The sequence below is a fragment of the Dictyostelium discoideum genome (genome assembly GCF_000004695.1).
Source record: "Dictyostelium discoideum AX4 chromosome 5 chromosome, whole genome shotgun sequence".
Taxonomy (NCBI): domain Eukaryota; phylum Evosea; class Eumycetozoa; order Dictyosteliales; family Dictyosteliaceae; genus Dictyostelium; species Dictyostelium discoideum.
In genome coordinates this window covers 3,004,031-3,031,940 of record NC_007091.3, presented here as the reverse complement: position 1 = coordinate 3,031,940, position 27,910 = coordinate 3,004,031, and the positions used below count along the sequence as shown (strand labels likewise).

The following is a 27,910-nucleotide window of genomic DNA, read 5'->3' as shown; positions in this document are numbered from 1 at the left end:
TAATAATATATTATTAATAAGGATTAATATAATTTTTTTTAAAATCAAAAAAAAAAAAAAAAAAAAAAAAAAAAAAAAAAAAGATGGGGGAAAAAAAAAAAACCTTTTTTTTTTTTTTTTTTTTTTCAAAAAAAATTTTTTTTTTTTTAAAATTTAAAATTAAAAAAAGGGGGCCTCCCCCGGGTTAAACCAAAAACCCCTTAAAAAAAAAATTTTTCCCCTTGGGGGCCAAAAAAAAAAAAAATTTTTTGGGCCCTTTAAAAAAAAAAAAAAAAAATTTTATTTAAAAAAAAAATAAACCCCCCTTTTTTTTGAAAAAAAAAAAAATTAAATTAATTAATTTTTTTAAAAAAAAAATTGGCCTTTTTTTTCCCCCCCCCCTTTGAAAATTGGGGAAAAAACCCCTTTTTTTTTTTTAAAAAGCAGGTGAACAACCGGTTTTTTTAATTTAATTTAATTTAAATTAATTTTTTTTGGAAATTTGATTTTTTTTTTGAAATTTGAATTTTTTAAAATTTTTTTTTTTTTTTTTTTTTGAAATAATTTTTTTTAACCCAATTCCGCCCAATTTTGTTGTAAATTAATAAACCCATTATTATTTTTTTATTTATTTTTAAAAATTATATTTCCCAAAAAAAAAAAAAAAAAAAAAAAAAAAAAAAAAATAATAATAAATCATTGTAAAAAAAAAAAAATAAAATTGTTGTAAAAAAAAAAATAAAAAAATCATTGTAAAAAAAAAAAAAAAACCTGCAACCCCTTTACCATGGTAAGATTTTAATTAAAATCTTTTTTTTTTAAAAATATATATTTAAAAAAGAAATTTAAATATTTACAATATATATATATATATTTTTTTTTTTTTTTTTTTCATTTTTTTAAAAAAAAGGGATCAAAAGCATCAAAATTATTAGAAGAATCACAAAAATCACATTCAAAAGAAATTAATTTAAAAGAATTTTCATTAAAACAAATACCAATTGTATTATGTACAAATTTTACATATATTGTTAAATTAAATTTAAATGATAATTTAATAAAAGAGATACCACCTGATATTTATAAGATACGGACACTTAGGATATTTTGGATTAATAATAATAAGATTAATAGTATACCAGATGAAATTGGATTGTTATCAGATTTGGAAGATTTTCAAGCCGATGGTAATAATATTAGTAGAATTGGTAAAGTTTTCTTTGAATTAAAGAAAATCACAGATTTATCGTTGTCAAGAAACCATTTAAAAGAGATACCACATGAGATGGCAGATTTTAAAACACTGAAAACTCTACAACTAGAATCAAACAATCTTACAGCATTGCCAGGTTTAATCTCACAAATGAGTTCATTGAAAACTTTAAATGTTGGTCAAAACCAGATTGAATATATTTTCAACGACTTTTCACTATCACCATCACTGACGGCATTGACACTGTTTGCCAATAGGTTGACGGTGTTACCAGATTTGTTTGGCAGATTATCGACATTATCAAATTTAAATCTACGTTCAAACCATTTAACAAGCCTGCCTGACTCATTCAGTCAATTGAAATCATTGACGACATTGTCACTCTGGGATAACGGGTTCCAAGATTTCCCACTGGCATTATGTGGTTGTACGTCATTGACAGAGTTGAGTTTTAGTAATAATAGTTTACAATCTATACCTAAAGAAATTAAAAATTTAAAAAATCTTAGGAAATTCTATTTACAGTATAATCAAATTGAGCAATTACCAATGGAGATGTGTTATCTTGTGAATTTGAATCACCTATTACTACATCATAATAGATTGACCATGATACCATGTCAGTTGGCTGTATTATCGAAATCATTGGATTCAATTAACCTAAGTGGTAATCCATTACCCTCGAAAATTTTACAAGCTGATCAACAATCATTAATGAGAATTTTATCAGCAGATTTAATAGTACGTCGTGATGTTTGTGCACGTACAATTCAAATTCATTATAAAGTTTGGAAAAAACAATTTAGATTTAGGAATGTAGTTTACACATTAATTGAACATAATAAAGTTCAAAAAAATATAATAATTGCAAATCAAACTGCAAAAGTAATTCAAAGTGCAATTAAAATTCAACGTTGGTATAAATCACGTAGAATTTTAAATATTTGGTATGAATTAGTTTCAAAAGTACTTTTATTATTAATTAATAATCAAATTAGTAGAAGTAATAGTAATAGTGGTTTAGTTAAAAGTAATAGTGCAATTTTAATTAGAAATAATAGTGGTATTTTAATAAAAAGTAATAGTAATCCATTAATTAATAGTAGTAATAATAACAATAATAATAATAATAATAACCATGGTACATTATCAAGTCATCATAGTAATTCAACATCACCATTAAATGGTTTTAAAGAACGTATAAATTCACAAAGAAATTTTATAAAAGAACATAAAGATATTAAAGAATTAACAGATTTAGAATCAACGATTAGTGGTGGTGGTGGTGGTGGTGGTATAACTTCATATCAAGATAATTCTGATGAAGAAGATAGAAAATTAAAAGAGTTAAAAGAATTAAAAGAATTGAAGGAAATTAATTTTTTAGGTGAAATTGATAATGATCAAAATAGTAGTAGTGGTAATTTAAATTCAATTGATTTTAAATTAGAAAAACAAAAATCATTAAAAAAATTGAAAATTATTGGCGGTAGATTGGGATCATTGTATGGATTTGAAGAACCAGATATTCAAGATGTAAATATAATTTATCAAGATGGTTTGATTAAAGCGGCTACAGTGCCAAAGTTAATTGAACATCTTTGTAATTTCGATTATACAGAGAATGAATTTTCAAGATACTTCTTTTCAACTTATCAATCATTTATTAAACCAATTGAATTATTTCAATTACTTTGTGTAAGATATCATATTGAACCACCAATTCATGCAAGTGCATTAGAGTTGGCACAATTTAAAAAAACAATTAAACCACGTATTCAAGAGCGTGTCATTGATTTAATGGGTTATTGGGTACAGAATCATTTAAATAATTTTCAAGAGGATGCTAGGCTATTGAGAAATTTCAATCAATTCATTACAAATACATTAATGTTTGAAAAGGAAACTTCAGCTAAAAGGTTAATTGCAATTTTTAATGAGACTAAAAAGAAACATATTGATAATATTCAGGAATTAATAAAGTTGTCCCAAAATGCACCAAAACCAATCCTACCTTTGAAAACATTGGATGGTAGTGATTTTAGTTTATTGGATATCTCATCGATTGAAGTGGCTCGTCAAATGGCATTAATTGATCAAACTTTATTATCAAAAATATCATCCACTGAATTACTCTCAAAGAAATGGAGTAAATGCACCGACGAAACTCAAAAGATTTGTCCAAACATTTTAACAATGATTGGTGTTTTCAATCAATGTTCAAAATGGGTTAGTTCAGAGATTGTTGGTGAAAAATCTTCAAAACTTCGTATAAAGAAATTGAAATACTTTATAAAGATAGCTCAACACTGTTATGATATGCAAAATTTCAATGGTTTAATGTTGATTATTAGTGGGTTGAGTTGTAGTAGTGTCACCCGTTTACGTGGTACTTGGGGCTCACTATCAAGTAGACATCGTGATAGGTTCGATCAATTGGAACGTTTTGTTAATATGGAGGGTAACTTCAAACAATATCGTATGCTTTTAGCAGAGATTCAAACAGATACCACACCATGTATACCTTTTGTTGGTTTATATTTAATGGATTTAACTTTTATCGATGAAGGTAATCCAGCATATTTAAATCCTGAACAAACTCTTGTAAATTTTGTAAAAAAAAGATTGGAAGCTCATCTAATTCTAAGATTTACCGCTTTCAAAAGTGTACCATATTGTTTCGAACCTGTAGCTTTCATTCAAAATATCCTTCTAGATTCAACACCAATGTTAGAGAAAGAACTATACGATAAATCAATTGCAATTGAAAAAAGACATATTCGTAAAATTACAAAGAAAGAAAATCGTGATAAAAACAAATTAACAACTTCTTCAGTTGGTGATTTAACAACTTTAGTAAATCCAAAATTAAAAGACACACTCTCAAATTCATCTGCTGGTGCTGCTGGTAGACAATTATCAATTAGTCATGATCCTTCAATTGAATTAAATGAACGTAAATTAAAGAGAAATGATACACTAAATTCTTCATCACCTCCAAACTTTCTTTCAACTCAATCACATTCTTCACCAACTTTATCGTCATCATCATCAGTGGTAGCTAGTAATAATAATGGTAATGGTACAACTGTTTCTTACATTTCAAAAGATGGTAATTCTAATGGTATCTCTGGTTCAATCACTCCAATTTCACCACGTCCAAAAATTCATGTACCATTATTAGATTTCTCTGTTTCAATGTCACTTAGTCGTAACACTTCCCCATTAGGTTCACCAACTACTTCACCTCGTCAAAATTTATTTAATAATTCAAATTTTAATAGATTAAATAATATTGGTTCTCAAAGTGATAGATCACATCATCAATTAAATCAAACTAATAATAATACAACAACTACTACAACCACAACCACAAATACAAATACAACTACAACTGCATTAAATAATAGTAATAGTAATAATAATAATAATAATAATAATAATAATAATAATAATAATAATAATAATAATAATAATAATAATAATAATAATAATAATAATAATAATAATAATATATCAAATAATAGAATGGAAATTGGTGGTCAATTAAAAGCATCAGTTTCAAATCCATATATTTCAAATTTATCAAATAGTGGAAATAATATTAAAACCTCTGTTTCAAATCCATCAACTACTTTTAATACTCCATCTTCTTCTAAAAAAAGTAGTACTCAAAATACAATGAGTGCCTCATCTTCATTTTCTAGTAATTTATCTTCAAGAGAGAGTAGCACTCGTAATTCTCCAAGAGCAATTGGAAATAGTAATGGTGGTTTATTTGATAATATACCAATTCAACCAAATTTTTAATAAATAAAAATTAAAATTAAAATAAAAAAACAAAAAAACAACTTATTTATTTTCATACAACACTGAATCACTAAACACTCTTTACAAAAAGGTTATTATTTTTTTTTGTTTTTTTCCTAATTAATTAATTTTACCATTTTTTTAATACAACAAGCTAGCTGTACATGTTCCAGATGAAACTTTGGGAATTGTGATCTAATTTTATCTATTTTCAATAAAAAGTGGGAAATTAAAAAAAAAAAAAAAATGGAAATTATTGACCCCCACAAATTATTATTTTTCATATTTATTACTAAAATAAAAAATTGAAAAAAAAAAAAAAAGAATGGTTATAATGAAATGAAAATTCCTTTGAGAATCTCAGACCAATACAAATATTAATTAATAAAAGTTTTATCTATACATCATTTTATTTATATCAAAAAAATAAAAAAATTTTTTTTTTATGGATAATTCTTTGAAATTTCTCATTATTTTTTTTTTTATATTTTTTATTTTTCATTTTTTTTCTATTTTTTATTTTTTTAATTAAAAAATTAATTTAAAAATTTTTATTTTTTTTTTTCTTTTTTTTTTTTTCAACAAAAACAAGATCACAAAACTTTTTTGTTTTCTTTTTTTTTTTTTTTTTCCAAAAAATAATAAATAATTAATAATTAATAAGAATACAAAAATACAAATACTAATAAAAATAAATAAAAATATTTCATAATAATGTTTGGTGGTTTATTTGATGGCGATGAAGATGATACAAATAGAGAGGAATTCATAGGGCCTTTATTACCTGGTCAAAGCAATGGTGGTGGTGGCTATGGTAGATCAACATCTTACAAGAGAAAACCAACTGGTGAAAGATCAGGTTATGGTTTTGTTGGTTTATTAAATCAGTAAGTTAATTATTTCTTATTATTTTTATCATCATCCTAGTTATCTATATTAATTTTTTCTTAAAAAAAAAAATATATAAAAAATAAAAAGAGGAGCAACATGTTACCTAAATAGTTTAATTCAAATGCTTTATATGACACCAGAATTAAAGAATGATATATATAAATTAGGAATTGATGATTTTGGAATAACAGACTTAAAACAACAAAAAGAAATAGAAAATAAAAATGAAATTGATAAAGAAAATACAAAAGAAAAAGAAAAAGAAAAAGAACAAGAAAAAGATAATGAAACAAATATAACCAATAGTGATAATAACAACAACAAAAACAATAATAATAATAATAATAATAATGATAGTGTTAGTAATAATAATAATAATAATAATAATAATAATAATAATAATAATAATAATAATAATAAATATAATATTGTAAATGATAATGATTTATTAGATTCAGAGTATGCAATTGGTTTAATGGCATTTGGATTTGAAGAGTATAAATTAATTGCTGCTTTAAAAAGATTCCCATTACCTTCTCAACAAGAAAGATTAATTGATTGGATTTTAACTTGTGATGAATCTCAATTCCTTGATGATTTTAGTAGTAGTGGTAATAATAATAATAATAATGATAATAATAATAGAGCATCAAATAATAATAATGATGAGGTACCATTTGGACCTTCTGTAAATAATAACTGTAATAATAATGATTTTGACAATGATGCATCATTTGTTGATCAATCATTATTTGGTGATTGTTATGATGCATTTGATACATATCCAAGACGTGATGGTACAACAAGTGAATATTATTCAAGTGGTATGATTGATAGTGGTATTCCATCTGATAGTTCAAAAGCAATAGTTTTATATGATGAATCAACAAAGATTAATGTATTCTCTGGTGAAGCTTTAGAGAATAATAAAAATAATAATAATAATAATAATAAAAATACAACAGATAATACTTCAAATACAACCACCACAACAACAAATGTAAATAATAATAATAATAATAATAATAATACAACAACAACAACAACAACAACAACAACCACAACAACAACTAAAAGAAAAGGTAGAATTATTCCATATGAATTACAAAGATTATTTTCTATGTTACAAAAAGGTGATGTTTATGCAATTTCAACAGAAGATTTAACAAAAAGTTTTGGATGGAATGGTAGTCAATCATTTCATCAACAAGATATACATGAATTGAATAGAGTTTTATTTGATGCAGTCGAACATTCAATAAAGAAAACACCAATTGAAACATTATTCAATGATTTATATAAAGGTTATTTTGTAAATAGATTAACATGTACAAAGTGTGGTACCATTAAGGATTCACAAGAACATTTTCAAGATATACCCATTGGTGTAAAAGGTTTCAATTCAATTGAAGAGAGTTTGGTTGGATCCTTTTCAACTCCTGAAACATTGGATGGTAGAAATATGTACTCTTGTGAAAAGTGTAATGAAAAGGTGGTTGCAACATTTCAAGTTAAATTGGGTAAAATCCCTAAAATATTAATTTTTGCACTTCGTAGATTCGATTATGATTTCCAAAGGGGTACTCGTGTTAAACTTCATAATCGTTTTGAATTCTCTCAACAATTAGATATGACACCATTCACTATTGATTATTTACAACATAAAGAGAATCCTGATACAACACCAGAACCAGAGAAATTAAATTATGAATTGTTCTCTGTTTTAATTCATAGTGGTGGTGCTTTTGGTGGTCATTATCATTCTTATATTAAAGATCTTCAATCAATTGGTAATTCAACTTTAAAAGTTGATCAACAACAAGATAAAGATATTAATACATCAACAACAACGACAACAAATACTACAACAACAACAACAACAACAAATACAGCATCAGATAATAAAATTGAAGAAAATGAAAAAAAAGAAAAATTAAATAAAAATAAAGAAAATGATGAAGAAAATGATGAAGAAGGTAATAAATTTACAGGTTGGTTTGATTTTAATGATAGTAGTGTTTTACCAATTAAAGATAATGTTTTAAAGAGACAATTTGGTGGTAAAGATGAATGTGCTTATATGTTGGTTTATAGATCAGTAGCATTAAGAGATAAAATGGAGTTTAAGGATATACCATCACATTTTGAAAAGGAAATATCAGAATTTAATAAGAGTATTGTAAATGAAAGAATTGATTATGATAAAAGTATGAATACAATGTATATACAACCAAGATTCATTGATAGTGTTATAATTCGTGATGGACTGATTTATGATATTCAAAATAATATTAAAGAGAAAGATAGAGAAAGAGAAAGAGAGTCATTGGCAATCGATGTATCAAGTACAACAGAGGATTTATTTAATTTAATTAGAGAAAAGTATAAAAATCAAATTGAGTCAATTGAAATTGAAACTAAGCAATGTGGTATCGTAATTCAAGAATGTTATGTAAAAGATGGTAAAATCATTTTACAACCACCCATTCAAGCTTCACCAAGTGTTAACATTAAAAAGATTGGTATTAGGGAGGGTTCACAATTATTGATTTGGAAGGGTGAAGATAAATCAAATATACCAATTAAATTCTCTGTTAGATATTTCTATCATAAATCAAAAGGTTTATCAAATTTAATGGATGCGACGGTTTGTGATGAAGAAGAACAAATTGAAAAAGAGAATGAAACCGTTACCGATTCATTTGTATCATCGGTAACAGTGGATTATTTAATGAAAGATTTGAATTTAATGGTGGATAGGGAGTCAAGTTTTCAACAATTTAAAGATACAATTTGTGATGGTATTAATCAGTTAATGTTTACCAATGAGAGGGTAACACCAAATAGATTGCTACTCTATATGATGCCATCTCAAACTTGTTTATTGCCATTGGAGGATGATATGGATTTGAAATTCTCTCAAAGAATTTATAATGGTATTAGTATATTGTGTGAGGTTTTACCAGAGGGATTCGATGTTGAAAGTATTGGTGGATCAGATTCATTGGATCAATCTAGTAGTTTGGTTAAAAAAGATTTCGAGTTGAATAAATCAAAGATTCAAATATTTGTTAAAGATCGTTTTAGAACCACTAGTGCACCACTCACTGAATCACCACCAGTACGTGTGTTATCCGATCCAAAGAGTACAATCTATCAATTGAAAGAGACCATATTCGATATGCTTTATCCAAATCAAAAGAAGGTTTGGTTGGATCAAACTGTAATTAGAAAAACTTTAGTCGGTGGTTATGAAGGTACTGGTATCTCTGACGATAGTTTAATGTTGAAAGAAGCAAATATCGTCGATACTTCATTGGTAATCTTTGAGAAGGGACAACCCGCCAAATCAAATCTCTCTATTAAATATCTCTATGCAATCGATAAGAAAGCAGTTTTCCCTGATCCAAAATTATTGACTACCAATTCTTCTTCAAAGCAAACTACCATCACTCAATTGAAAAAGGAGATATTGAAACAGTTGTCAATCAATGAAGAGTTTTCAAATCGTTATATACTTAGACAAACTGATCTCTTTGAGAAACCAATCAATGTATTCATTGAGGAGGATATGACATTGGAAGAGTCTGGTATAAAATCAATGGATATCGTTTGGCTAGAAGAGGGTGTACTACCTTCAAAAGATCAAATTCTATTAAAGGTTAAACTTTACCAAATTAATAACATTTCTCAATGTTTACCAGTACCTTCTTCACCAATACTTCATCTAAATCCAACTTATATTCCAATGGTACCAGATTTATTCACAATTATACCAATTGGTGATCTTTGGGCTGATAAAAAGATAACTCTACAACAATTGAAAAATCAATTATTAAATTGGGATTTATTTTTAAATCAATCATTTATTAATATGGAAGAACAAGATATTAGAATTTGGTTAGATGAAAAATTATTAAATTCTTTTAATAAACCATTATCAAAACTTCATATTCATTTAGAATCTTCAATTACAATTGAAATTTATACAAAACAAATTGACCAACAACAACAAAATATAATTGAAGATTATGATGAGCCAAATGGTAATTTACTTGAAAAAGTTAATGAATTAAATGGTGCAAATCATATTCAACAACATTCAACTAGTTTTGTTAAATTAGTACCACCGTTATTACTTTATGTTCATAAGAGAGTACCACAAGAACAATCTTTTGAATATCCTGCAAAACAAATCACTTTCAAAGGTAAAACTATTAAAGATTTAACTGATCAAATTTCAGTCACTTTTGATATCGATCAACAATTCTTACGTCTTTACAAGTATTTCCCAAATAATAAAACTAATCCATGGAGAATAATTGAAGAAAGACAAACATTATCTTCATCATCTAGTAGTTCAGTGGCTTTAGATAATATTGTTATTATTGATGCTTGTTGTGGTGCTCCTCAAGATGTTGATCAACAACCACAACAATCTGAACAAAATGCTTCAACTGTTACCATTGAATCGGTTGATAATAATAAAGTATCAATAGTAGAAACTGAAACTATAATAAACTCAATAAACTCAACAACAGCAACAACAACAGCAGCAACAACAACAACAGCAGCAACAACAACAACAACAACAACAATAAACTCAACAACATCATCATCATCTGTATCAATAGTTGAAACTGAACAAATAGATAATAAATCAATACCAGCACCTCCACCACCTCCACCTTCAAATAAAAAGAAAGAAAATTCAACAGTTTTAGAATTAAGAGGTAAGCCATATCTATTAAAGGATGGTGATATAATTGCCTATTTAGATACAAGAGATGATCCAGAGAATAATGATAAGTTTGCACTCTCAATGCCAAAGAGTGTTTACAGTGGTGGTAGTGGTAATTCTAAATCTTTTTATGGTGGTGGTAGTTCAAATAATACTAAAGTTAGACCAATAGAAGTAGATTTAAAGATTGAATTAGATGATTTCTAAATGTAATTTTAAAAAATTACAAAAAATAAAATAAAAAAAAAAATAATATAATAACAATAATAATAAAACAAATAAAATAATAACAATAAAAATAAATATAAAATTAGAACACCATTATTTTAATTATTTTCTTATCTGTATCCAATTATTTTTTAATTTTTTTTTTTTTTTAAACATTAGAAATAAAATAGAGCAGTATTTATCTTTTTTTAATTATTGTTTTTTTTATTTTTGTCCCTATCTTTTTTTTTTTTTTTTTATTTTTATTTTTATTTTTTTTAAATTGCAAAAAAGATAATTGATCATTATAAAATACAATGAATATTTTAAACACATTAAATGAAATTTATTATTTATTAATAAATTTCCTAATCGGTGATCTTCACCCCTTTTTTTTAAATTTTTTATTGTTTTTTTTTTTTTTTTAATTATTTTTTTTAAATTTTTTATTTTTTATTTATTTTTTATTTATTTTTTATTTATTTTTAATTTATTTTTTATTTACTTTTTATTTTTTATTTTTTTTTATTAATTTTTTTTTTTTTTTTTTAATTTATTTTTTTTTTGTTTTGAAAATAAAAATAAATAATTACTATGAAAGTTCTTGGTAAGTTTTTTTTTTTTTCTTTTTCTTTTTCTTTTTCTTTTTCTTTTTTTCTTTTAAAATAATAAAACATTAACATATATTTAATTTCTTTATAAAAAATGAACCAATCCAATTTAAAAGTTAAACAATTAATGAGTAAATCATTATTTACTATTAATTTAGATACAACTTTAGATGTTGCCTTAAAAAGTTTAAATGCCAATTCAATTCATAGATTACCAGTAGTTGACAATGACGGTAATTATTTTATTAATTATAAAAAAAGTATAAACTTTATACTTTTAAAAAAGAAAACTAAATTTTTTTTTTTTTTTTTTTTTTTTTTTTTTTTTTTTTTTTTTATTTTTTAATTTATTTAGGTAATCTAAAAGGAATTATCACAGATAGAGATTTAAGATTAGCAACTGATTCACCATTTCTTCCAGAGAATAATGAAGATAGATTGGAAAAATTAAGACTTCACAAAGTTTCTTCTATTATGAAACAAAATCCAGTTACTATCGAAGATTTTTCTCCAGTTGTAGAGGCAGCAAAATTAATGAGAGTTACAAATGTAGGAGGATTACCCGTATTAGATAAAAAAGGTCGTTTAATTGGAATGGTAACAAGATCTGACCTATTGGACTTATTAATTAAAGTTTTAGAGCCAGTACCACCACAAAGTTAAAAATAAAAAAAAAATAAAAAAAAAAAAAAATAATAGATAATTTTATTTATTTGTTTTATTTTTTAAATAATAATAATTTTTGAATTTTCTTTTTTTTTTTTTTTTTAATACTTTGATATAGGATTATGTTTTTTATTTTTTAATATTGTTTGAATTGGTTTATTTTTTTTTTTTTTGTGTTTTATAAATTTCATATTTTCATTTATTATTTTAATTATTTTTTTTAAAAAAAAGATAAATGAGTGGACATAATAAAAAATTGAAATTTAAAAGTTTTAATTTTTATAATGAATTATTATTATTATACTAAAAAAAAAAAAAATGAAAAATATTTATTTTTTAGAAATAATCCAACACCTTCAGCTAACCAGATATGTTAGATTTTAAAAATTAATCAAAACAATTTTTTTTTTTTTTTTTTTTTTCACTTTTCAATTTTTTTTTTTTTATTTTTTATAAAATAAATAATATTTTTAAATGCTCAAAGTATTTCAATCATTTGCAGGAAAATGGAGTTTTAATAGAAAAATTGTTCATAAATCAGTAATAGATGTATCACAACAATTTACATTTTCAACAATTGATAAAAATAATAATAATAGTAATGATATATCAATAGTTTCAGGTATAGCATCATTTAAACAATTAGATAATGACGAATTTTCATATCAATATCAAGAGGAGGGAATATTAAAACAACCAGATAATACAACATTTAATATTAGTCAAAGGTATATCTATAGATTAAAGGATGATATAATTTCAGTTTATTTTGATGAGAAACCAGAACGATTATTTCAGACATTAGATTTCAATAACTCTTCATTAGCAAAAGGTCATCATCTTTGTGGGAATGATACATACGATGCAATTTATCAATTAATATCACCAAAAGAATTTAATTTAATTTATTCAGTTTTGGGTCCAAAAAAGAATTATAAAATTACAACAACATTTTTAAAAATTGATGATATTATATAGCAGTTTTTTTTTTTTTTTTTTTTTCATTATTTAAATAAAATTAACAAAAAAAGCAAATTCTTTAATGAAATATTTAAATAGTAATTTAATATATACTTGAAAAGATATTAGATATTGGATATTAGATGTTAATCTGATATCTAAGTTTTTTTTTTTTTTTTTTTTTTAAAAAAATAAATTCAACCACCCAACATTTTGGTGTTTGATGAAGAAGGGGGTAATAATCAGAAATTAATCTAAAATAATAAAATTTAAATAATAATTATTTGTAATGGTGTGTTAAATTATTAAACTCCTTTTTCTTTTTTTTATTTTTATTTATTTATTTTAATAATTAATCTCCTTTTGTTTTTTTTTTTTTTTTTATTTTTTTTTTTTTTATTTTTTTTTTTTTTTAAATTAATTTATTTATTTATTTTAATTATTTGTAATAATAAATAAATAATAATAATTATAAAAACAATGAATGAAAATATTGAAATAAAAAGAAATAAAAAAGTTGCAGTTATTGGTGCTGGACCAAGTGGTATTGTTAGTGCAAAAACAGCATTAGAATGTGGATTTGATGTAGTATTATTTGAAAAGAATGATAATATTGGTGGAGTTTGGTCAATTGGTGAAAGTGGTAAAGCATGGGATAATATGAAAACTCATATTTCTTATGTTTCAATGAGTTATTCAGATTTTATATGGGAAGAAGAAAATGAAAAACCATTTCATCCAACTAAACAGCAAATGTTTAAATATCTTTATGATTATTCAAAACATTTCAAAGTTTTAGAAAAAACAAGATTAAATACAAACGTTATTAGTATATCAGAAGTTTGTGAAAATGACCAAAACCAATGGTTAATAAAATCAAATAAAATTAAAGAAAAATCAGAAATTCATGAAGAAATTTATGATTATGTAATAATTTGTACTGGAATGTTTAGTAAAAAAAGGGATATTGATATCAAAGATAAATTAATAAATAAATTTAATGGTAAAGTTTGGTCATCTGATGAATTTAAAGATCCAAATGCCTTTATTGATAAAAGAGTTTTAGTTGTGGGTGGATTTTCAAGTGGAATTGAAATTTCATCAGCAGTTGCTGAAAAAGCAAAAATGGTTTATTTAAATTGTAGAGATTCAGTTTATATATTTAAAAGAAGATACCCAATAGATAAAGAAAATATACCACATGTAGATTATTGTTTCCAAAAAAGATCAATGATTTATGAAAGTAAAAAAACAATTGAAGAAATCAATAAAATGACGGATTCTTATTTCAATTTAGCGTCAGAGAATCAAAGAGAAAATAATTTATTTAAATATAAAAAACCTGAAAATCAATCTCATTATTATATATTTTCAGACACCTTTTTTAAATGTTTAGAACTTGATAAAATAAAGGTGGTTGAAAATACTTTAATTGATTGTAATGGTAATGAAATGATTTTTAAAGATTCAAATGGAAATATTGAAATAATTGATAATGTTGATGATATAATTACTTGCGTTGGTTATGATATTGATTTACCGTTTTTTGACAATGAAATTAAAAAAAAGATTTCAATGAATTTATCAGTACCTCATTTACCAATACTTTTATATAAACATACACTATCACCACATTTAGATAATATGGCATTCATTGGAATGTATAGAACACCAGTTTTTTCTGAAATGGAATGTCAAGCACGTTTTGCAATTTATGGATTCGCTGGTATTTCAAAATTACCAACTAAAGAAATAATGCTCGAAGAAATAAAAAATGTTGAAATTATTAGAGAGAGAAATGAAAAACATAGTAGACCACAATTTGCTTTACCAAATAGAGTTTATTTTTGTGATGATCTTGCTAAAGAAATTGGTGCACTTCCAGATTTTAACAAATTAAAAGAAAATGATTCTTTATTTTATAATATAAATTGGAATCTATTATTTCATCCTTCTTTTTACAGAATGATTGGTCCTTTTTCAAATTCAAATTCAAGAAATATTATATTAAATGACTATAATAATTATTATATTGGAAAAAAATAATTAATTTGAAAAAAAAAAAAAATAAAAAAAATAAAAAAATAAAAAAAAATATCTTTTGAAAATTTTCTGATTTTTTTCTTTATTTTTTGAATTTTTAAGATCAAAAGATATTTTTTTTTTTTTTTATTACACTATAATTTTTTTTTTTTTTTTTTTTTTTTTTTCATTTAACATTAAAGAAAATGATAAACAATTGTAATAAAGTTAAAAAATTTAATAGCGATAATGAACCAATATTTTGGAAAGTTATACATAATGTATATTTACTTAAATTAATATTAGAAAGGGTTGAAGTTGTTGGTATTAATAGAAGTAGTCAAATTAAATTCAAACATTTAACATCAATGGAATTGATGTTAAAAATGAAACAATACCAACTATTAATATGTAAATTAAAAGCAAATGAATATATTGATCTATCAAAAAGTTCATTTCAAAAATTATTCAGATTAAATAATAATAATAATGAAGATGAAATAAAAGAAATATTTAATTTATTATATGAAAAAAAGAAATTAGAATTACTTCAATTCGATTTATTATCAATAGCATTAGAAATTGAAGATTTAAATAATAAAAAAAGAGTTGAAAATTATGATGCTGTAGAAATTTTATTAAATGAACCATTTTCAATTAAAATTTTCCCATCAGTTTTAGAGTGGGTAATTTTAAATTGTTCTTATCAAATGGTAGATATTTTAGTAAATTCACATAATTTAATAATAACAGAAGAATTAAAGAATAGATCAATTAGTTTAGCATTTACTCGTAATAATAATAATGATAATCATAAAGAATTAATTATTGGATTATTATTAAATAAATTTTATAATAACAACAACAACAACAACAACAACAACAATGATAATAATAATGATTTTAATAACTTTCAATCAATAAAAAAAATTCCAGATATAAATAAATTTCTATTTATAAAAGATTCAAAAATAATAAATCAATTATTAAATTTAAATTATTTCAACAATTCAAATCATGATGAAATTAAAGAAATTATTAAAAATGATAAGAGTGAAAATAAAATAAAAGAAGTTTTTAAGATATTAGTAAAAAAAGATAAAAATAATTATAAAAATTATCTTTTAAAATATTTTGAACCAATTGAAGATTTAGATATTGAATATTTAGAGATTGTAATTCAATTTAGTTTTTTAAATTTTGAACCAAAAACTTTTAAATGGGTAATCTCAAAAACAGTAACATCAGATAAAGATAAAAAAGCATCATTTAATTTCTTAACAGTAAAACTAATAATTGAAAGTATATCATTAGATAATAAAAAAAATAATATTAAAAGAGAACTTGAATCTACATATGAATTTATTGAATACTATACAAAACAAAGTGAATGTCTTGCATTTAGAAATATAGATGTTGATCAAGAAATTAAACAACTTTTATTATCATCAAAAACAAGTGAAGAATATGAAAGAGTTTATAATTCAATTTCACCAAATAGTAAAATCAATTCAATACCAATTAGTTTATATCCAAAATGTTGGAATCAAGTTTTAATTGATTTATCTAATTGGGGTTTTAATTATTCAAAAATCTATATTAATAATAAAGAAAAGTTTGATTGGATATTAGAGAATTGTAATGGATTCCTATTAAAAGAGAAATTAAGAAGTTTTACAACTAGAGAATTATTTCAATTTGAAAGTTTAGAATTAATACAATATGCAATTGATGCATTTTCAGACAAATCATCAATACTATATTATCCAAAGAGTTTAAATGGTGATAGTTATTTCTACAAATGTTTATTATATCATCAAACTTATATCAATGCAATTAATAATTATGATATTGAAACATTAAAATTCATTGATGAAAATGTATTGGGTTTTAAACTTGAAAATGATATGATTTTTAGTAGTAATCAAAATTCGGATGAAAATTATAGCTATTATAAAATCTATAAAAGAGAATTTAAAGATTCATTTAATAATTTAAATGAAACCACAACAATTGAAAATCAAGAGAAATTAATAAATTATTTAAATGACAGTGGTTATAAAGCATTTAATGAAAAAACATTTGAAAAGTTTTTATTTGATTTTAAATTTAATAGTGATAAAATTAAAATTAAATTTAATGATCAATTTCAACAATATTCAAAGAAATTTGACGAATTATCACCACTTTTAATGACTAAACTAGTGAATGGTTTTTCAAATGATTTTCAAATGATTTTATTACCATCATTATCAAAATTAGATTTAGATTCATTATTTACAAATAATTCAATTCTTTCATATATATATGAAGATTATTATTATGAAACTGGAGAAATGAATGATAATGATTATTATCAAGTTTATGTTCCAACAACTTGTCAAAATCCAAAACATGTTATTGAATGTATTGAAACATTAATAAAATCCTTTAAAATAACATCAACAACAACAACGACAACGACATCAAAAGATAATCAGATTTTAGAAAAATTAATTAACCGTTTATTTAGATGTTTAATTAAAATTGATGATGTAAAATTTAAAGATGTTGAAAAAATTCGTAGATTAATATTAGATAATTCAATAAGTTTAGAACATTCTCTATTTCATAGTTTTTATTATTTAGGATTAAAATCACAAGAATTTATTCAATACTTAATAAAATTACCATTCATTGGAAAACTTTTAAAATCAAAAAATATACCAAATTATAATTCTGAAAAGATATATGATCATAATGGTTATGATATTGGAAAATATTTAAAATCAAATATCTTTACTTGGGAATTCATTTTTGGTAATAATAGTAATAGTTTAAATGAATTTGCTCAACCACCTCCATTTTCAATAGTTTTAGAAAGATTAATTCATGAAGTATCACATTTACCTTATTTCAATGATAAAATGGTAATTCATGAAAACAATTACCTTTTTAAAACTTTTAATTATAATTTAGAATACCTTTTAGAAATTAAAAGAGTAGATTTATTTTTTAATGAATTAAATTACATTCAAAAACTATTAAAAGATAAAACAGTTCCATTAGTTTCTTTCTCGAAACTTTTAAAAATACCAGATGAAATTCAAGAAGATATTAATAATAATAATAATAATAATAATACAAAAAATAATTATTTTAAAAGGGATGTTTATAATGAATTAATCAAAGATGATGGTTACTTTATTTATTTTCCTATTTCACCATTTATTTTTAAAACTTTATTGTTTTTAATGGATACTCATACATTTTCTGTATTTGTAAAATCATATTCATATCTTTCATTTATAGACTATTTAAGTAAAACTAAAAATTTTAAATATTCAGAAATATCTTCAAAAAGTGTTTTAGATTTAATTTTAGATCATTCACAACTAATCGATCAAATTATTAATAATCAAATAATTAATACTCAAAATGATGATAATTTAAAAAACTTTTGGTATAAAGTTTTTAATATAAACATTAGCGAAAATACAATAATTAAATATTCAAATTTTTTTTTTGGTAATAATAATCATAGTGAGTTAATGGATTTAATTTTAGAAAAATTGAATAAATCTGGAAAGTTTAATATTCCCTTAAGAGAATTAGTTTTAAACAATTTTCCAAACCATTATTATTTTCAAATTGATGATGAATTATTAAATCAAGCATATAAAACCTCTAATTTTAATTTTGTAAATTATTTATATGATTTTGGTTATTTAAATCAAGATAATATACAATTTTTAAAATTAAAATTGTCACAAAAATTAAACTCAAAAGAAAATCACCATCCTTTTAGATTCATTAGTTGGCTTTTGTAATTTTAGAAAAAAAAAAAAAAAAAAAAAAAAAAAAAAAAAAAAAAAAAAAAAAAAAAAAATTAAATTAAAAAAATTAAATTAAAATTAAAATTAAAATTTTATATGTATTAACATTTTTTAAATTTAAATAATGTTTATTAGTTTTATTATTGTTAGTTTTTTGTTATTTTTTAATTTTATCGGATCGGTTATTGTTTTTATTAAAATTTAATAATAAAAACTAATGATAAATCACTTATTTTTTATCATTTTGACTTGGTGATTTTCTTTGTTATCTTGGCGAGTATTATAGGAGATTGTGAACTAAACAAGATTGGTCTATTGATTTCTGTTTGGATTGATTTGTAACTGGAGCTGGTTTTGATTGTTATCGAATCTATAATTTCCATTCATACAATAGTTACCATTAACAAATTGGTGGAATCCATTTGAGTCCTTAACAGTTGATTGGTTTTCCTTGTAAATCTAAATTTGTCATGGTAATGTTGGGAGATGTTGGTAAATGGATCAAACCAAGCAAGTTTATCAACAGTCAAAGGTGAAATGAAACCAAGGTTGGCATTAATAATAGATGCGGTAGTGAGATCGAATAACTTGTTGAAAATGGAGAATCTTGAGATCGAATAACTTGTTGAAAATGTGCTGGTGGGATGATCATCTTGATACAATATGATTATGTATTGACTGTTTTGTATTTATCTTTAGGAATATCAGTTCTTCTATCGGTTTTGGTTGAATCAAGAAGACAATTAAAGTTAATGAAATTGAATTGAGTTACTGTAATGAAACTATAAGATAAAGCGCCACTTGGCGAGATAAGGAAGCAGCGACATTTGTTGGTGGTTGTGGTAGTTGTGGTGGTTGTGGTGGTTTTGGTGAGAGTGATTGTAAAAAAAAAAAAAAAAAAAAAAGTATACTATAATTTGAATCAGTTATCCCCAAATAAAAATAAATAAAAAAAACTGTTAACCAAAAAAAAAAAAAAAGATAAAGATAATTGATAAATATAAAAATAAAAAAATTAAAAAAAAAAAATACTTTTACATTTTCTTTTTTTTTTCTTGTCTTTTTTACAAAAAAAAAACCATCACTTTTTTATTTTTTTTTATAAATTATTTTTTTTTTTTTTTTATTTTTATTTTAAATTGACTGACCGAAATGGAAATATTATTTTGGAAGATTATACGTAACAAAGTTTTATTTTATAAAATATTAAATTATATAAAAAATATTGAATGGGAAGAATATAATGAATACTCTCAAATTCATATAGAAAATAAAAAGAGATTTAAAGATGTTAATTCATTAGAATGGATATTGGTCAATAAACATTATCAACTATTGAAATATAAATTAAAATTAAATGAAAATTTAGAGATTTCAAAATACTCAATATCTCTTTTACTTTTAATTAAAGATAAAGAATTAAAAAAGGAATTAATATTATTATTAATTGAAAAAAAGAGTATTGAAATTAAATCAATAATTGATTTTGATTTTTTATTTTTAATAATTTCAAAAAATAAAGAACAACAAATTGAAATAATTGAAAAACTAATTAATTCAAATTCATTCAATATTGGAGAGAAAACTTTGGAATGGGCAATATCAAATTCATCATTTGAAATTGTAAAATTATTAATTAATTCACCCAATTTAAAAATTTCAAATAAAATAAAATTCAATTCTATTAAACTCGCATTCTCAAATGAAAAATATAAAGAACAAATGATAAAATTAATATTAGATAATGAAAAAACATACTCAATTAAACCAATAGGTTTAACTAGAAGTAGTAGTGATAAAATTGCAAAGATTGATTTAATTGATATTCTTTCTTTAAATTCAAGTGAATTATCAATTAAATTATTAAATATCAATTATTATTATACAATTTCAGGTGAAACCAATTCAAATTCAAAAGAGTTTAAAGAAATATTACAATGTGAAAATACTACTTCCAATGATAAAATTAAAACAATTTTTAAACTTTATTCAATAGAATTATTAAACGAACATAAAAACTTTTTAGCTTATAAAAACTATCTTTTAAAATATGGTGAAATAATTGATAATGGATTAAATGGACTATTAGTTTACCAATTTAGTTTATCAACTTTTAATATATCAACATTTCAATGGTTATTAACAGAATTTAAAACAAAATCAACAAATAGAGATTTTAGTAATTGGAATAAAAATTTAAATTTCCCAATGGCTGATATTAAAACTATTCATAATAATAATAATAATAATAATAATAATAATAATAATAATAATAATAAAAATAATAATAATAATAATAATAATAATAACTATGGAATGGAAAAAATTTATAAATTCATTAATTTATATACATCACAATTAATATTTATAAATAAAGAATTTGATAAAATTATTTGTGAATTAATTAATAATTCTAGAAATGAAGAGGAATTTAATGAATTAGTTAAATCAATTTCAGAAATTTCTTTAAAAAGGTTTATTAAATCAATACCAAATGGTTGGAATCCAATTTTAAATAAAATTTTAAATTGGGATGGTAAATTTGAAATAATGGCAAATGATAAATCAACAATTGATTTTATTGTTTTAAATTCAAATTTAAAAGGTACCTATCAAGAGATAATTAAAAAAGTTGAACAATATAAAATTAAATCAATTTTTAATTATGAAACTTTAGAATTATCAATTTATGCAAATAGTAAATTTGAATCAACTAAAAAAGATTGTTGTTTTAATTTTTCATTTTTTGAAAATTATAAAATTGAAAAATCAATCATTTTTATTTATCCATTCATTAAAGCAATTGAAAAATGTGATATAATAACATTAGATTATATAATTACAAATATTATTGATTTTCAAGTTCCAACAATAACAAATTTAAAAAAACATCAACAAGAAATTAAATTTGAAAATAGTAGTGGTGGTGAAACTTTCACTCAAGATATAAATAATTTAGTTAAATATTTATTTAAAAATATTAAAAAGTTCCCATCTAAATTTATTAATGAAATAATGAAATTGATTATTGAAATTGATTATCCAAATTTTGATTTATCGAAAGTTTCATTCAATTTTAAAAAACTTGATAAATCAATCAATATTATTCAATTATTCAATTATTCGATTAAGAATTATTTACCAAAAACACTTGATTTCATTTTAAATAATTATAATTTAATTGAAAAAGGTTATGTTTACTCAAATAATTCAGAATTAGATAATTATTTCATTAATAATTTTAATGATGATATAGAATTTTATAGATCAACAAGTACAGAAGAATCTTTAAATGATTTAATAAATATAATTGAAATTTTAATTAATCATTTTAAAATTATTCAAAAAACTGAAGACAATTATAACGCCAACACTAATTCTGGTAATTATAGTGATAGTGATGGTGATGGTGAAATTGATGATACTATTGAAAATAAAAAAATTAAATATTTAAACTCTTTAAAAAATTTAATTAATTCATTTTTTAAGAAATTAATACAAATTAAAGAAACAACTAAAGAAATCATTTGTAAAATTTATAATTTAATTGTAACATCGTCAATTGAAATACCAAATTCACTATTTCATATTATATATTATCTTTCAAAGAGATCAATGGTGTTTATTAAATATGTTATGGAAAATCCATATTTAGAAGATTCATTAATTGGTACATTTGAGAATGGAATTCAATATTTTCAAGATTATGATAAAATTATTTATAATATAGATAGAGGTAATTTTAAAACTAATAAATATGATATCAAACAATATTTAAATGAGAATGTTTTCACATTTAATTTTATATTTAATCAATCATTTGATAACATATTAGAGAAATTAATTCATCATCTATCTCATTCACCATCATTTAATCATAAAGAATTCATTTCAACTAATTATGATTTCCTTGGTTTTTCATTAAATTATAATTTAAAATTTTTATTGGAAATTAAAAGATTAGATTTATTTTTCAAAGAATTAAATTATATTCAATCATTATTATTTGAAAATAATTCAACATTAGTAATTGGTTCATTCCCAAATGAATTAGATTTTTATCATTCTAATAATAATAAAAATAAAAAAAATAATAATAATAATAAAAATAAGAAATGTTGTGATGAAACAACAATTGAAATTATTAATGGTAGAGTATATTATTTATCTGAAGAAGTTTATGAATTTTCATTTAAAATAATGGATAAAGAATCATTTAAAAAATTTAGTGAATTTTGTTCCTATCATTCAATTATTAATTATTTAAATATATTGGTTAAAAAAGAAAATGATAATCCACTACCTCTGTATATATTTAATCATTTAGATAGAATTAATCATATTGTAAATAATCATTCTCAAGGTGATGATGAAATTTCATATTCTTGGTTTGACCTAATTTCAAAATCCAATATTTTAAAAAAGTGCTAACGAAGTCTAAAAAAAAAAAAAATAGATTTTATATATAATACAATTACTTTGATAATTAAAAAATAAAAAATAATAATAACCCCTTAAACAAAAATAATTTAATTAATTTTTTTTTTTTTTTTTTTATGATCAAAATTAACATTTATTTTTAAACATTTAACAATAACGTTTGATTAATGATTCAACACCTAAAATTAATATTTATATAAAAAAAGCTAGAACTAATATTTTTGATTTTTTTTTTTTATTATTTTTTTTATCTTCCACTCTCCATTTCTAATAAAAAGTGTTAGATAAATTTCTGTTATCTACCGAATGAGGTAAAACACTAAAATAAAAAAAAAAAATAAAAAATAAAAAAAAATATTTTGAAAAAAATAAAAAATAAAAAAAAAAAAAAAATAAAAAAATAAAAATAAAAAATAAAAAAAAAAAAAAAAATTTTAATTTTCAAAGGTTATTATTGGATATTATCTATATTGGGATATTATATATATTGGGATAAAAAAAAAAAAAAGAATGAAAGTTTCAAAAGACTTTAAGTTTTATTATAGTAGGGATATTCCAATAAAATATAAAATTAAATTGTAATAACAATCTTAAAAAAAAAAAAAAAAAAAAAAAAAAAAAGTTTTTCCAACCCCCCCACTAACACCAATCGCTTTATTAAAAAATAAAAAAATAATAATAATAACAATAATGTTTTAGATGTACTTTAGAAGGGAAAAGGAATAAAGAGAATGCCCCAGAAACTGTAGATAAATGGATTGAAAAAAAATATTTAAAATATTCATCCCTTTATAGAGAGTAGGTTTTAATTTTTAATGTTAAAAAAAAAAAAAAAAAAAAAAAAAAAAATCCACTTTACAAAACTGTACCAATAATCTAACATTTTATAAAGTACAACAATCGATTTATATATAACATGTACTTTATATTCAGATGGTAAACAATTAAGTACATCAGAACATACATCATATAATCCATTTTCAGTTTCAAATAAGTAAGTATTTATTATTTTATTTTATTCAATAACATTAATAATACTAATAATAATAATAAATAATAATAATAATAATAATAATAATAATAATAATAATAATAATAATAATAATAATAATAATAATAATAATAATAATAATAATAATAATAATAATAATAATAATAATAATAATAATAATAATAATAATAATAATAATAGATGGGATGAAACTATTATATTTCCATTAAAACATCAAGATTTACCATTTGATACAATGATAGTTATAACGATATGGGATATATATTCACCAATGAAAAAAGTACCAATAGGTGGTACATCATTTAATATATTTGGAATGAATAAGATTGAAAGAAAAGGTAAACATAAATTATTAATTTGGCAAGATAGAGAAGGTGATGGTGAAAAAGAAACTACTACACCTGGACAAATTCAAGGAAAAGATGAACAATATCGTTTAGAGAAATTAAAAAAGAAATATGATAGAAAATTAATAAATCATTGTCAATGGTTAGATAAATTTTCATTAAATGAAATTGAAAGACTTTCAAGAGTTTGTTTTTTTAATATTAAAAATAATAATAATAATAATTAATCATATATATATATACATACATATACTTATTTATTTATTTTATTTTATTTTATTTTTTTAGGCATCAGAATCATTAAATAAAAATCAAATTTATTTAACAATTGAATTACCAGAATTTGAATTACCAATTTTATTTAAACAACAAAACTGTCCATTATATATACCATTATCACAAACACAAAAGAAATCATTAGTATTGATTAATGATATAGAGATGGATGAACATCCATCAGAGCAAAAGTATCATAGATTGAATTTATATGATCATAAAGATTTGAAACCAAATTCAACTGAATTGAAAGGTTTAACCGATATATTGAAACAACCACCAAATACCAAGGTAACGAGTAAGGAGGCTTTGTTAATTTGGAGATTTAGATATTATTTAACTAATAATAAAAAGGCGTTAACTAAATTCCTAAGATGTGTAGAATGGAGTGAATCACATCAAAAGAATGAAGCACTTTCAATAATGCCAAAATGGGATCCAATAGATATTGCAGATTCGTTGGAATTGTTGTCATCGGCATTCACCCATAAGAATACTATAATGGTTAGAAGATATGCTGTTGAAATTCTAAAGAAAGCAGATGACGAAGAGTTGTTATATTATTTACTCCAATTGGTGCAAGCTACAAAGTATGAACAATTTGATGGCAATCCATCGGATTCACCATTAATTTCATTCCTATTTGAGAGATCAAATAAGAATTTCATATTGGGTAGTCATTTCTATTGGTATTTAACAGTGGATTCGGTATTGAAGAGTAGTATATTCTGTTCACATTATAAAACATTACAAGAGTTGTACTTTCGTCAATTGGATCATACAGATGCTCAAAGAGTTAATGCTCAGAATAAATTCATCTCAAGATTATCATTGCTATCGGTGGAATTGAAAGCAATGAATATCACAAGAGAGAAGAAAATTGAAAAACTTAGAATAATGTTGGCTGAAGGTGAATATAAAGATTTATCAGATTTTCAACCAATTAGGTTACCTGTGAATCCAGATATAGAGATCATTGGTATCGTACCAGAGAAATCAAATATTTACAAGAGTGCTAAATCACCATTGGGTCTAAAGTTACGTACGACCAAGGGTGAAGAGTATGGTGTTATCTTTAAAACTGGAGATGATTTACGTCAAGATCAATTAATCATTCAATTGATTTCACTAATGGATAGATTATTAAAAAAGGAGAATTTAGATCTAAAATTAACACCTTATAAAGTTTTGGCAACCGCTGAAGAGGATGGTATCGTTGAAATGGTGAATCCATCAGAGGCGATGGCTTCAGTACTAAGTAAATACGATGGTGACATATTGAAATTCTTTAAAACTCATAATCCTGACGCTGATTCACCCTATGGTATCGCACCAGAGGTTATGGATACCTTTGTAAAGAGTTGTGCTGGTTATTGTGTAATCACCTATATTCTTGGTATTGGTGATAGACATTTAGATAATCTTTTATTAACTCCAAATGGTAAATTATTCCATATCGATTTCGGTTACATTCTTGGTAAAGATCCAAAGATATTACCACCACCAATGAAACTTTGCAAGGAAATGGTCTTGGGTATGGGTGGTGAAAATAGTAAACACTATGAAAAATTCAAACAACTCTGTTGCGAAGCTTATAATATCCTCCGTAAATCTTCTCATTTAATACTCAATCTTTTCGCTCTCATGGTTGATGCTTCAATACCTTCAATTTCTGATGATAAGGAAAAGAGTATCTTAAAGGTTCAAGAGAAATTACAATTAGAACTCACTGATCAAGAAGCTTCAAACTCTTTATTGCAATTACTAAATGATTCTGTTACTGCTTTATTCCCTGTAATCATTGAAATGGCTCATAAATGGTTACAATATTGGAAAGCTTAAAAAAAAAAAAAAAAAAAAAAAAAAAAAAAAAAAAAATATTAAAAAAAAGATAAATAAATAAATTTTAAAAAAAAAATAAAATAAAAATAAACTTTAAATCCCTTTACCCAAATTAATTTTTAATTATAACCTTTTTTTTAAAAAAAAAAAAAAAATTCATACCTTTTTTAAAAATTAAAAATTAAATTCAAATAAAATCTATTTTTGGAAAATAAAAAAAAAAAAAAGACCCATCTGTATAATTAAACAAAAATTAATAAAATAAACAAGGGAGAGAATATAACAATAACCTTACAACCTGTTATCTGTTTTTTTTTTTTTTTCAAATTTTTCTGCGTTTTTTTTTAAAAAAATAGATAAAGATATTTGATTTGGTGAGAAAAAGGTTTTTTGAAATTATTTTTTTTTTAATTTTTTTTTTTATTATTTTTCCCATTTTTTCAAAAAAAAAAATATCTAGGTCAGAACTTACTTATATTTTTTTTTTTTTTTTTTTTTTTGTTTTTTTTTTTTTTTTTTGTTTTTTTTTTTCAATCAAATCAAAGAAATTTTTTTTTTTTTTTTTCATTTTTTTTATTAAATATACTCAATAGAAAAAACATATAATGGAATTATTAAGACAAGGTGAACACTTACATTCAACCTCTAGATCTACTTTAGAATCAAAATGCAGAAAATATAAACGTAAATATATATTGAATAATAATTTTTTTTAATAAAGAAAAAAAAAAATATTAATTTTTTTTTTTTTTTTTTTTTCTCTAAATGAATTAGTTATTATGCAAAATGATGGTAATTTAGTATTATATATTGGTAGTCTTAAAAGCCAATCTGATGAATATTGTTTATGGTCTTCAGCTTCATGTGGTAAGGGACATGGTCCATACAGACTTTCCATGCAAGAAGATGGAAATCTTGTAATTTATGATTCAAGAAATTCTGCAATATGGGCTTCAGGAACTATGGGTCATGGAGTTAGAGGTCACTATTCAATGAAATTAAGATCAAGTGGTCAAATTGTTGTTTATGATAAATATAAGCAAATCTTATACTCATCAAAGCCTTGCACTAGAGACCA

The 27,910-nt window shown here is 22.3% G+C and overlaps 9 protein-coding genes across 9 annotated transcripts in view; all 9 read left to right on the top strand.

The window, feature by feature from the left end:
- Window positions 1-766: 766 nt before the first annotated feature.
- Window positions 767-5,002, top strand: gefAA (leucine-rich repeat-containing protein; the record flags this gene model as incomplete). The annotated part of the gene is made up of 2 exons (XM_631037.1): window positions 767-769; window positions 890-5,002. 2 exons carry the CDS (start codon window positions 767-769, stop codon window positions 5,000-5,002), a joined length of 4,116 nt encoding a protein of 1,371 aa, XP_636129.1.
- A 714-nt stretch (window positions 5,003-5,716) lies between these two features.
- usp40 (peptidase C19 family protein) lies at window positions 5,717-10,841 on the top strand (the record flags this gene model as incomplete). The annotated part of the gene is made up of 2 exons (XM_631036.1): window positions 5,717-5,889; window positions 5,981-10,841. 2 exons carry the CDS (start codon window positions 5,717-5,719, stop codon window positions 10,839-10,841), a joined length of 5,034 nt encoding a protein of 1,677 aa, XP_636128.1.
- A 594-nt stretch (window positions 10,842-11,435) lies between these two features.
- DDB_G0289609 (CBS domain-containing protein) lies at window positions 11,436-12,115 on the top strand (the record flags this gene model as incomplete). The annotated part of the gene is made up of 3 exons (XM_631035.1): window positions 11,436-11,448; window positions 11,569-11,685; window positions 11,808-12,115. 3 exons carry the CDS (start codon window positions 11,436-11,438, stop codon window positions 12,113-12,115), a joined length of 438 nt encoding a protein of 145 aa, XP_636127.1.
- A 287-nt stretch (window positions 12,116-12,402) lies between these two features.
- Window positions 12,403-13,096, top strand: DDB_G0289607 (hypothetical protein; the record flags this gene model as incomplete). Its single annotated transcript, XM_631034.1, has 2 exons — window positions 12,403-12,490; window positions 12,603-13,096. 2 exons carry the CDS (start codon window positions 12,403-12,405, stop codon window positions 13,094-13,096), a joined length of 582 nt encoding a protein of 193 aa, XP_636126.1.
- A 462-nt stretch (window positions 13,097-13,558) lies between these two features.
- DDB_G0289605 (hypothetical protein) lies at window positions 13,559-15,124 on the top strand (the record flags this gene model as incomplete). Its single annotated transcript, XM_631033.1, has 1 exon — window positions 13,559-15,124. The coding sequence occupies one exon, from the start codon at window positions 13,559-13,561 to the stop codon at window positions 15,122-15,124; it is 1,566 nt and encodes a 521-aa protein (XP_636125.1).
- Window positions 15,125-15,306: 182 nt separating this feature from the next.
- DDB_G0289603 (hypothetical protein) lies at window positions 15,307-18,909 on the top strand (the record flags this gene model as incomplete). The annotated part of the gene is made up of 1 exon (XM_631032.1): window positions 15,307-18,909. The coding sequence occupies one exon, from the start codon at window positions 15,307-15,309 to the stop codon at window positions 18,907-18,909; it is 3,603 nt and encodes a 1,200-aa protein (XP_636124.1).
- A 1,158-nt stretch (window positions 18,910-20,067) lies between these two features.
- Window positions 20,068-23,346, top strand: DDB_G0289635 (hypothetical protein; the record flags this gene model as incomplete). The annotated part of the gene is made up of 1 exon (XM_631031.1): window positions 20,068-23,346. The coding sequence occupies one exon, from the start codon at window positions 20,068-20,070 to the stop codon at window positions 23,344-23,346; it is 3,279 nt and encodes a 1,092-aa protein (XP_636123.1).
- Window positions 23,347-23,865: 519 nt separating this feature from the next.
- On the top strand, window positions 23,866-26,832 carry pikE (phosphatidylinositol 3-kinase; the record flags this gene model as incomplete). The annotated part of the gene is made up of 5 exons (XM_631030.1): window positions 23,866-23,933; window positions 24,055-24,153; window positions 24,248-24,349; window positions 24,548-24,899; window positions 25,003-26,832. 5 exons carry the CDS (start codon window positions 23,866-23,868, stop codon window positions 26,830-26,832), a joined length of 2,451 nt encoding a protein of 816 aa, XP_636122.1.
- Window positions 26,833-27,437: 605 nt separating this feature from the next.
- Window positions 27,438-27,910, top strand: part of comA (actin binding protein) — a gene marked incomplete at both ends in the record, with an annotated part of 757 nt that continues 284 nt past the window's right edge. The window contains 2 exons of the mRNA XM_631029.1: window positions 27,438-27,516; window positions 27,607-27,910. The exon at window positions 27,607-27,910 is cut by the window's right edge and continues 32 nt beyond it. Coding sequence (XP_636121.1) covers window positions 27,438-27,516; window positions 27,607-27,910 — 383 coding nt within the window. The remainder of the gene's footprint in view (window positions 27,517-27,606) is intronic.